The sequence below is a fragment of the Primulina eburnea genome, chromosome 15 (genome assembly GCF_022965805.1).
Source record: "Primulina eburnea isolate SZY01 chromosome 15, ASM2296580v1, whole genome shotgun sequence".
Lineage (NCBI taxonomy): Eukaryota > Viridiplantae > Streptophyta > Magnoliopsida > Lamiales > Gesneriaceae > Primulina > Primulina eburnea.
In genome coordinates this window covers 2,508,072-2,520,268 of record NC_133115.1, presented here as the reverse complement: position 1 = coordinate 2,520,268, position 12,197 = coordinate 2,508,072, and the positions used below count along the sequence as shown (strand labels likewise).

Below are 12,197 nucleotides of genomic sequence, written 5' to 3'. Positions count from 1 at the left end.
ATACGATCAGTGAGAACGTCTTACACAAGTTTTTGTCGTGAGTTTAATGGCTGCCTATATGATATTAGGTAGTTCATGCAGAAGGTGGAGTGGGTAAGGTGAATAATCGTTTACCTAATATGAAAAAATTCTAACCACTTGGCTTCCATCTCCATGAATTGAAATGTGGGAACAAGAAGAATACAGCAAAATGGGCCAACCAAACCAGGCAAGAACAGAAGAGGTAACACAATCAACCTCAAAACGATAAAATTCCATTTTATTTATAACCATTTCAATCAGTGTACATGCAAACAGGAGTTAGAGAGGTGGAGCCGGAGGCCACACACCCACCCAGTCCCCACTCACCAAATTCCCTTTGACCAGCCCTACCCCACCCGACCTTAAACCAACCATGGCAGAGTAAAGAACCACACGTGTGGTGGATGGATACATGTAGTACAAATTGGTCAGAATAAAAACTGAGAAAATGTCCCTTTGTCCCAATTTCTTTATAAAATATATAATCAAAATCCAATAGTCCCACCACCCAACAAAGACGAAAGAGAATTTGGAGCCCCCCACTCATTTTTAGCATTAATTCTTCTCTCGCTGCCTCTCTACTTCTTGTCCATCTTTATATTTCTTGATTTGTGATTTTTTTTTTTGGTCGAAGAGAAATTTGGTTTAGTACACAAAACAGTATAGCAGAGAAGAGACATGCCTGTGGGTTTGGAGCCATTGAATGTAGGCGTGCAGATTCCGTCTTACTTCAGGTGCCCGATTTCTTTAGAGCTGATGAGTGACCCGGTTACCGTTTGTACAGGTCAGACGTACGACCGTTCCAGCATCGAATCATGGGTGGCGACCGGTAATACCACGTGTCCGGTTACCCGGGTCCTGCTCACGGATTTCACGCTTATCCCGAATCATACTCTCCGGCGGTTGATTCAGGATTGGTGCGTGGCGAACCGATCCTTTGGGGTGGAACGGATACCCACGCCGAAGCAGCCGGCGGACCCGGATTTGGTTCGATCTTTGCTGAAACAGGCGTCGTCTGGATCGGCGTTGTTTGGGGTGAGGGTTTCTGCTTTGAGGAAGCTCGGAGGACTGGCTTGTGACTCGGATAAGAACCGGGCGGTCATTGCTGCTGCTAATGCTCGAGAGGTTTTGCTTTATATGGTGTTTGCTAATCTTCGGTCGGATTTATCCGATTTGAGTCACGAATCGCTCGCGGTTCTATCGATGTTCACGCTATCCGAGGCTGAGTGCACGTACGTAGCAGCCGATTCTAGTCGGATGGGATATCTGGTGAATTTACTGTTCCATTCATCGATTGAAATTCGAGTAAACTCGGCGGCCATTATAGAGAATGTTGTGACAGGGGTAAGGTCGCCGGAGCTCCGATCGCAGATCAGCGATTCAGGAGAGGTGTTCGAAGGTATGATCTCTATCTTAACTCATCCACGAGCGTATCCTAGGGCGCTTAAAATCGGAATCAAAGCGTTGTTCGCTCTGTGCCTGGTGAAGCAGCACCGCCACAAGGCGTTGGCAGCTGGTGCAGTGGACGTCCTGGTAGACAAGCTGGCAGTGTTCGATAAATGCGACGCGGAGAGAGCGCTGGCGACGGTGGAGCTCCTCTGCCGTGTTCCATCCGGTTGTGCCGCGTTTGCATCAAATGAGATGGCGGTGCAATTGCTGGTGAAGATTATACTGAAGATCTCTGGCCGTGCCACGGAGTACGCCACCGGGGCACTTCTGTCGCTGTGCACGGCGTCGGAGAGTGCTCAAAACGACGCCGTTGCCGCCGGCGTGTTGAGTCAGATGGTGCTGCTGGTTCAGAGTGATTGCACGGCGAGGGCGAAGCGTAAAGCTCAGACGCTGCTGAAGTTACTGCGGGACTCATGGCCTGATGACTCCATTGCCAATTCGGATACTTTCCCCTGAAGCGACGTCGCACAACTATGAGTCAACTGTATATGTATTTATTTTATTATTTTTGTATTTATGAATTTTAAACATTATTATGCCTATTTTATCTTTTATGGTAAATATTTTTGAGTTGTGAAAATAATTGTAATAATCAATTTAAGATTTCTTCAAACTTCACATTTTGAGTTGACGTCTTATGCTAGGAGACATGGATTTGTTCATTTACTCTTTTTTTTCCCATTCTAAAGTTGAGTAAACATAAGATATAACGTATATCTATACCTTGATAAAATAAAATGCTTGTGTGGAGGTGCTTGTTCGGCCAAATTATGAGAGCGCCGACTCGAAGTGATTCCTCGATAAAGAGCATGTCAAGCAGTTTAGTTCGTGATAACCGATCCACCGTTCCAAATATGTACCAACCCGAACTCAGACAAGTATGACGGTGAATAAAGTCATAGACATATAAAACTCTTGAATTAATCTTCTGTGATAAGAAAAGAATCTAGAGAAAGTGGAGATATATCTAGGGGTGGACGTCGGTCGGTTCGGTCTGGTTTTTCTCTATAATAGTTCGGTTTTTCGGTTTTCGATTTTGAATATATCTGGACCAAAACCAAACCATTTTATTACGGTTCGGTCCGTTTTTTTTTTTGTAATATGATTCGGTTATATGGTCGATTATATGCGGTTTTATAATATTTTTTTAAGAAATAAAACTCTAGAATAAATCTTATGTGATAAGAAAAGAATCTAAAAGAAGTGGGGATATACCTAGGGGTGGGCGTCGGTCGGTTCGGTCCGATTTTTCTCTATAATAGTTCGGTTTTTTGGTTTTCGATTTTGAATATATCTGGTCCAAACCCAAACCATTTTATTACGGTTCGGTCAGGTTTTTTTTGTAATACGGTTCAGTTATATACGGTTTTATAATATTTTGTTAAGAAATAAAATTATGCATCACTTGATGCTTAACACATATAAAAGAAACAATGATAGTAGATGAGTAGAACATATACGATTACAATACACTTATGACTTAACAATCTAAGTTTCAATAACAATTTGAAATACAATTTCAAACCGTAGCTCTTCAATAAAAGGATACACAGTCATTAAATTTCAATTTTCAACTCCAAAATGCACATAGATTTTGCATCTCAAATCTCAATACATTTAATAATACGAGCTTCAATAACAATTTGAAATTTCAATTGTCAATATTGGGTTTGTCACATGACTAAGGCCCATTTATTAGCCCATTATACAAAAAGCCCTATATTTAAATATAATATGACCGATTCGGTTATTTCGATTTTCTGGGAATCAAAACCGTAAACCGAACCGAAAAACCGATTTTTTTAATTTTGAAACCGTAACCGGCCGAAAAACCGATAAAAACCGAACCATTTAAATCGAATTTTTCGGTTCTGTCGGTTATTTTGGTTTTAACCAAACTATACCCACCCCTAGATATACCGTTCAAATTCATAAATTGTTAGAAACACTTACGGTGTCTTCTAATGTTTGTTCGTCTATAATTAACTCGGTCATATTCAGATTAGTAACCTCCTGACCCAGACGTCTATGCTTTGATAACCTAAAACTTCCAGGAACATTATAATATTTTACTCATCATATCGAACCCAAAATACATGAAATTTTTTATATCATCAATAAATTCACGGGTTGTGTAATAATTAGAATAGGAACATCAGATGAGAGGATTGATTAGGCAAATATTTTTATGGCTGAGCTTGCTTTGACCAGAATAATGTTGTTGGGGTATGGGGGCGCATGCGCACAAACGGACTATTAGGAATACGATGACATGTTCTCAACCAAGTGTGGCCCATGGTTTATATATTTACATAAATATACATACATATCATATATATTATTAAATGACACCATCATGTGCTTAGTTGTGTCTATATGTGAGCAACGAAATGAAAATAAGTATCTGAATCATGACAAAAATTTGTCTGAGACGATTTTATGGATAACATTTTGTGAGACATATCTCTTATTTGAGTCATCCATGAAAAATTATTGATTTTTATGTTAAGAGTATTACTTTTTATTGTGAATATCGGTAGAATTGACCTGTCTCACAGATAAAGATTCGTGAGACCGTCTCAGAAGAGACCTATCATGAATCAATGTATTTGATTTGAAAGAAGAGACTTCATTTGTTGAAATAATTGAATGACTTATTTCAAATGAAACAATTATTATTGAAATTAGATAATTTGAGATGAAATTCACTTCAATTTTGTCCATTAAAAAAAATCCATGTATTTGAAATTCATCGATCCAAGCACTACGTAGGTGAATATTGTTCTCAAGTACTGATACCCCAATAAAGATCCGGGTCCTCGTCAACCCGATTTTTACTTGGATAGCCCAGATCAAATCTCGATAAGCCACTTACTTTCCTGAGGACCCGGGTAAATCTTCTCTTCCCGGGCGCTGCGGCTTTTCCCGGGCAATCATCATAAACCCGGGCTCTCTACCAACCACCCGGGAACTCTACTACCCGGACTACCTCGAGAATTGCACCATACTCGAGTATGATTGATACATGCCGTCTAAATCTGCCAGAAAAACTTGGGCTTGGAGTGTCCTAGAAGCCATTTGAAGCTAGAGTATGGGCAACCGACTTCCCATACTTAGTAGGTGGCACTGGAATCGAGGTATCTACCTCATTTTCTACTATAAATAACAGGTATACTTGTCATTTACTGATTCTGAAATCTTTGAACTTTAAGCATTATACATATTTTCTCTCAAATATTGCTTGTGTTCATCTTCAACCTGCTGACTTTAGCATCGGAGTGGCTACGTCAAACACCCTTCCGACACCCATTCACAAGTCCTTTTGATTGTTTGCAGGTGTTATCACAGCCATTATCTTCACTCAAAGTTCTCAAAAACTATAAATTGTTGATTTGATCCGTTGAAGCTCCTGATCTAGTTCACCCAGTTCAGCGAGATCACATCAAGTACGATTTAATATATTCGCGAGAAAATATTTTAAGATTTAATCAGCAATATTTTCAAGAGTTATTGATTTCTTTGTTGCCAACCTATGGATGTCTTATGTGTTTTGGAGTGTTATATTATTTAAGATACCTCTAAAATATTAAATGTCTTGGTGGTTGGTAGAGTCATCGGGTCTCCTATTTACTAAATCTCAATAATTATCTCAAGGTTGATTCATCGAATTTTACATGCAAAATCCAAACTGTGCTTATTTTGAGCCGCGAGACTATGCAAGAGAAGAGGGCAATTGAGTGCTTGAAACGAAAAAAAGAGATTAGTTATTATGGAAAAAAAAACTATACATACAATTGCAATCTTTTGAAGATTACATAAATTTGAAACCTGCATAATTAAACTCAAATTTAATAATATAAATAATTAAACTTGTAAAAAAATAAACATTGCGATTTTAAATAAACATTGCGATTTTAATTACTATTAAAAAGTATAGAAGTTGGAAACTTACATGAGCATGAAACACGTACATGCACTATGGGAAGCGTCTGGGTCATCGAATCATCCTAAAACTCGGGACGAGGATGTGTGGAAAAGATAAAGGAAGTCGAGGTAAGAATCAACACATAGGAAGGAAGTGCTATTTTATAAACCATCATTGGGTTTGTGATGCCAAAGAAGCTGATCAAACCAGCACATGCTTGAGTTTACTCGGACTCTCAGCTTAACCCGAGCAATGTAATTGGATTTAGAGGATAAGGGGTTCTGTCCGTGTTCTTGCACCAATATCATCTGCCCATATACCTCGTTACACGTGTCGATTTCGGGTCCGTAATTATGGAATGCCATGATTTGAAATCGTTGGAATGTCATTCTGCAATATATCTCAGTCTATGAGATAAAATTGTTAGTGCTAACATCTCTCCAACTTCATCTCACTTCTTAACATGTTTGTACTATTATCATATCAAACTCGAGGACTTTTTAAATGAATGAAGACGGGCTGAATATTTGACTAAAATTTTGGGCCCAAACTAATATTCTTAAAGGGCCAATATATTTGATCCATCAATATAAGGCCCAAATATAAGTATTTCACACAATGAATAAAACCCTAGTGGACACTTCCATTTGTTAGACCACCACCACCACTGAATTTCCCTCCGCCGCAGCTAGAGAGTAGCTAGTAGATTCTCTGTCTAAACCATGGCGGCGCCAACCGAATCCGTCCAGTGCTTCGGCCGTAAGAAAACAGCTGTAGCAGTCACACACTGCAAGCGCGGCCGCGGCTTGATCAAGATCAACGGTGTTCCGATCGAGCTCGTCCAACCAGAAATACTCCGCTACAAGGCGTTCGAACCGGTCCTTCTACTCGGGCGCCAGCGCTTCGCCGGTGTCGACATGCGCATCCGCGTTAAAGGAGGCGGCCACACTTCTCAGATTTACGCCATACGCCAGTCCATCGCGAAAGCGCTTGTTGCATTCTATCAGAAGTACGTGGACGAGCAGTCAAAGAAGGAGATCAAGGATATTCTCGTGAGGTACGACAGGACTTTACTTGTGGCTGATCCAAGGCGCTGTGAGCCGAAGAAGTTTGGTGGACGCGGTGCTCGTGCGAGGTTCCAGAAATCCTACCGTTGAAATGTTGGTAGTTCTTATGCATTTTACATCATAATATTCTGTTACTGCGTTACTTTTGCGATGAAATTGAGATATTGCTCTTGTCATGTTTTGGGTATTTTACAGTTTGTTTTATTTTTACGAGAAAGGATTGTATGGGTGTTGTTTTAAGACGCCTTTAGTTCATAGTTTCTAATGAAGTCTCCTGTTTGTCTTATATCCTTGTTCTGTTAATTGTGTGTTTTGAATCTTTGATGTTTGGTCCATGGCCCCTCTGTTTCTATATGTTTTGGACTTTTGGGATTTGATGCTGAAATACTGATGTTGATTACCTTGGGTTCAAGGATTCGAGGAAAACCAAAGATAGGCAAAAGTTGTGTGGAGTTGTGGTGTTGTTCTGCATAACATTCCCTTCAAGTTATAGTATCGAATCCAATTGTCATCTGAACCTGTTGTGCTCTTTAATTATCTGCATTTTGTGGGTATTTAACATTGTAACTAGACTCTCAATGCTTAGAACTTCATTTCATATGTGAAATAGACCTTTCTAATATTTGCGAACTTTTATGAGGTAGCATATGGATAGGGTAATTTTAATCTCCTAGTGGTTTTCTCCTATCTTGACGAACCTGTGATAAATGCTTTTCTTCTCATGCTTGGAAAAAATCTTCAAATTTCGAAATTTAGGTTTTGCCAACTTGGAATTTGATTAGCTAAGCCCATCCCAACCCCCGGTTCTCTGCCTCCTTTGAATCGGGTTCCTTAAATTTGTTATGGTCTTTCACAGTATGGAGAATGTGTTGCCCACTTTCTTATTTTAAATTTCTTTGTAATCATTGAGAGTTTATCAAAGATGGTTTCTATTGATCAATAATCAATTTGTCCGTGAGAAAGATCTCCCACGTTTATTTTCACACAGAATAATACATTGCCCATTTGATCCTGGTTGATTTCGAAGTGCCGTGGATCTTATTTATCATTTTTGGGCTGTTATTCCTCTTTTTTGGGGTAGGCTTAGTTTTCTCACAATCTCTACCGTGCCATTGATACTTGGAAGTAGGGGGGATGTAAATGGGAAAACTCAGACGGAAACAGAATCAAGTAGCTAAAACTCCATATGCTATATATCCGAAATGTTTGGTAAAGAATTGATTAGAGCTAAATCATTCATCACGAGATTTTGTAAGACACACGGGGTATTAGTTTATTATTTTTTATTCGGAATTTCAGCAACAAATATCAAAATATATGAGATTTTTGGCTCAGTATCTCTGAAATGAATTGCTAGTGGTATAGAAGTCTAAATTACTTTGAGTTTGTCATAAGCTTCAGATTGGTTGAAATAACGTGGGTGAAACTCTGTTTCTGTTGGAGATCTCTGTCGAATATGGTTTTGTGGCTTTGGGTGTTTGGGTTTGGATACACCATATGTCTAGGTAGAGGTCAATTTTCTGCCTGTCGTAATGTTTTTTGTACCCGACTATCAGATACCTAATAAATTTTGGTTGCAACGAGTTGGGCACTCGTTTCCTCTCTTCCACCCAATATATTTTCTCGTGTCGAGCTCGTCGACAAATGTTTGTTCTGGGTGTGCTACACTTGATGAAGTCCACACCAAATAAAACTTGGATGCTCACCAGATGGGGCATGTAAATTGTAATAATCCCTGTGACTGCGTCATCGATGCAATTAAATTTGGGTTACACACTCAGAAATAGAAAGCATGGTGGAGCTTACTACTATTTATATTTTTTATTGAACTTTTTTCTTGCTACACAAATTTTTAATATTGGGTTTTATCACCCGAACTTGATGTTTTTGAAAAAAAAGATAACCAATACGAATATATGCTTTCAGTTCTCAGATACAAAATCTATTCGGAATGGATCGGGGAAGTTACTATTATCAATCTCTTAAAAATAAGATGCCTAGTCCACAAGTCGAAATGTCCTATAGTTTTCATTCTGATTTTCGGAGTTTTTAAAATAGTGCAACCGATTGGATAAGAAAATACTACCCAAACTTTTTATATCGATTAGGTTTTTTTTGTGAGATGGTCTCACGAATCTTTATCTATGATACTGATCAACTCTATCGATATACACAATAAAAAGTAGTGCATAAAAAAGTAATTTATGGATGACTCAAATAAGAGATTATCTCACAAAATACGATCCGTGAGATCGTCTCACACAAGTTTTTGTCTTCTATATCGGGTTTGGGTATAATCCCAAACTCGATGTTTTTGAAAAAAAGAACCTAAAAAAATTGACCCCAACACCCAGCCGTACCTATCTTCAGCACCTTAAGCTTAATTGATTTAAAAAATTTAGATTTTGCTTTGACATGCAAATCGATCATGACTCACGAGCCATGGTGCAAGGATCGTGAGTTGCATTAACCAAGTTTAGCTTCGCTATTTTCTCTAAATGTTGGGTGCTAATCAAGTTATTTGAGGTCAAGACACATCTACTGTTTTTGGGGGTTATGTATAGTCTCTTTCTATGTCATAATTTGACCTCCAAACAGCTTTATGTGTACCTGATTCATTACTCTGTCGACTCCGGTTTGGTAATTGGATTATTATTGAAACAACAAAAAATTTAAACCCCTTTTGATTTTGTAGTTGAATTTTAAAACCTAAAATATGCTTTTTTTCTCTTTACTACAAAAAATGTAAGAGGAAACATTTCTATGGTTTTCCTCACAATTCTCGTAACGCTCGAACAAGAAAGTATAACACAAAGAAATCAAATGGTAGGTACTTAGTTGATTGGTCTATGCTAATGAGTAATATCGAGTGTTCCGCTTAAAAATTTGTAGTAATGGTGTATCAAATTTTAACTGCACTATGAACGGTTGGGGGACTCTCCTTCTAATAATTGTATTGAGAATGTGTGGTTACATTTGGACCTTTGATCTTTTCATGGGACAGTACCTCATGAGGTAGAGTGAAATATTCGCACAAAAGGGGTGAGATTTTTTATCCTTTTAAGTAGAATAGAGCCAGTGCAGCTCCCATGTTGGGAGATGTTTATGCCGCAAGGTTAATGTTTTGCTAAGTATTTTTGTATGAAAATTATATATCTAACAAATATAGAGTATTTATGATAATTTATGGTGACCAAACTAGTAATAGTACTTAGTAAATGCGTTTGGTGGAAAAATTTTGATTTGGAGGGAGAGATTTGAAAGTGAATTTGGAATAATATTTATGTTGGTGGATTTCAAAATTCATCATAAACATAATCGCATTTACATAAGTTAATGTAGTGATATATTTGAAATCCATTCGACATAAATTGTTTTAAACATTCAGATCCGTTTGAAATTCATGGATTTGAAGCCTAAAATAAATGGAAATTTTTTTTTGATTATGGTGTAATGCGGATACTAGAGTGCTGGATAAGAAATATTTTTTTATGAAAATATTTTTTAAGGATATAATTATATTTATATAGAGTACATTTTTTTTAGGCAAAAACTTGTGTGAGACGGTTTCACGGGTCGTATTTGTGAGACGGATATCTTATTTGGGTCACCCATGAAAATGTATTACTTTTTATGCTAATAGTATTACTTTTTATTGTGAATATGGGTAGGGTTGACCCGCCTCACAGATTAAGATCCGTAAGACGATCTCACATGAAACTCACTCTTTCTTTTGAAGGATATAATTATATTGATATAGAGTACAATTTTATTGATATATAGTACAATTTTTTTAAAAAAATTGGTAAGTACATTAATCACTAAATATCAATCATTCACCTATGCTACATTAATCAGTTATGCATTGCCAAATCAATGAATAATTTACTCACCGGCTAATTTTTTTTTTTAAAAGAATATTCAAATGTACGAATGTGAATTTATCATTCATTTGGTAGAGTCTAATAAAGTCAAATAATATATATTTAGCAATTAAAATATTTAATTGATCAGGCTCATACATTATCATTAAACAAATAAGGTATATCATGTCATAAAAATAGTTCATCAAATAATATGCTTACAATTTATTTAATATACCTTATAATTAAATAATTTAAGTGAAATATTTTAAAATCCTATTATTCATAATTTTAACTACTTTATTAGGGTTTTTGGTGAGAAAATAAGGTAAAAAGATGAACCAGAAAATAATAAACACAAGGTTCGAGCAACCAAGAAATAATAAGTTCATGTTGTAGTCCTTCTTCCTGCTTAGTCGAGAAATGACATTTAAGGCGTTTATGGATGATTTTTATGAATTTATGTTTTTAAGGTATCTCGGTAAAATCTTCTCTTGTTTAGTTTCTTTGGTATATTTTAATAAATCGTTTTATGTTTTGTAAAAGTTTCATATATGAACCTTATATTCATTATTATTCTGGAATTTAAATATTTCCTTCTCTTAGCTCAGTTTGTATTTGAAAATGATATATTGGCTGGAAACATTGCGTAACTGTATTTTCAAGATTATATGTCTTTAAGAACATACTCGATATGTCTAACAATGTCACATATCATATTCAATTTTATTCCAAAATTCATATGGTGATAATTTTCATTTATTTTAAAAAAAAATATCGTAGAATCTATATGAAAAGTACTTGACATGATAAGTTACCACTTTTAGGAGTATTAGCAAGTGCAGTTCACTTAATTTTTTTTCCTAAAATAATTAAATTCCCATTGGTTGACTCATATGGATTGAGTCCATGTAAAGAATAGAAAATTTCTCTTTTCAAAATTTTACTGAATAAAGTAATTAGTGCAGTAGTATCACTGCATAAAGAACGTGGCTCCCTGCTCCTGTGTATAAGATGTAGTCCATGAAGAGTAATTATGAGATCCTATTTTTATGGTAGTGGCATAGAGTTCACCGTATGTTTATTGTGAGATGGTCTTTTAAATCTTTATCTATGAGACGGATCAATCATACTCATATTCATAATAAAAATTAATACTTTTAGTATAAAATTAATATTTTTTCATTGATGACCCAAATAAAATATCCGTCTCACAAAAACGATCCGTGAGACCGTCTCACACAAGTTTTTGTCTAAAGTTTATTTATTGGTGAACATTTACAATAAATGTATATACTATTAAATATCAATCCTTAGATACACGTTTAGGGCAGTCCTGAAATTTTCGTCGATGAGAATTGGATCGTATGAGTTATCAACATCATTATATAAATAAACAAGAAAATTCTTTTGAAATTGTTTATAAGATAATTTTGTGAGACAGATCTGTGATATCACTCAATTCATGAAAAATATTACTTCTTATCGCAGATATGATTGGATCAACCGGTTGATTGATATAGATCTGTGAGACTGTCTCAAATGAAACTTCTTATAAATAATTTGATTCTGTCTCATTGTATGACCATGATAACATAAAGTTGAGGAAGCTTGAATTTAATGTGATAAATTATATGTTATTGTCAAAAAACTGCAATAAATTTTATATACAATATCTTTGGAAACCCTGTTGAGAATTTCATGAATTTAGAGTAATGATACATTTATAGGACTTGGAATTTTCATTTTTTTTTTCCAATGCTTATAATTTACTTTTGATCCGAATATTCTCATTCATTTGTTCTTGCAGATAGATAACGTTAAGCGGAGCTACATAGGAATAAGCCCGGGTAACCTAATTTTTTTAAAAAA

At 36.2% G+C, this 12,197-nt stretch overlaps 2 protein-coding genes across 2 annotated transcripts; both read left to right on the top strand.

Annotated features, from left to right (window-relative positions):
* Positions 1-407: 407 nt before the first annotated feature.
* On the top strand, positions 408-2,073 carry LOC140815153 (U-box domain-containing protein 26-like). Its single transcript, XM_073174270.1, has one exon. It carries the CDS (start codon positions 700-702, stop codon positions 1,924-1,926), a length of 1,227 nt encoding a protein of 408 aa, XP_073030371.1. The 5' UTR covers positions 408-699; the 3' UTR covers positions 1,927-2,073.
* Positions 2,074-6,033: 3,960 nt separating this feature from the next.
* LOC140815033 (small ribosomal subunit protein uS9-like) lies at positions 6,034-6,748 on the top strand. The gene has a single exon (XM_073174137.1). The coding sequence runs from the start codon at positions 6,118-6,120 to the stop codon at positions 6,550-6,552; it is 435 nt and encodes a 144-aa protein (XP_073030238.1). The 5' UTR covers positions 6,034-6,117; the 3' UTR covers positions 6,553-6,748.
* Positions 6,749-12,197: the final 5,449 nt, after the last annotated feature.

Excerpts from the sequence above, each read along its gene's own strand:
- LOC140815153 (XM_073174270.1), top strand. The coding sequence starts at position 700 with ATGCCTGTGGGTTTGGAGCCATTGAATGTAGGCGTGCAGATTCCGTCT.
- LOC140815033 (XM_073174137.1), top strand. The coding sequence starts at position 6,118 with ATGGCGGCGCCAACCGAATCCGTCCAGTGCTTCGGCCGTAAGAAAACA.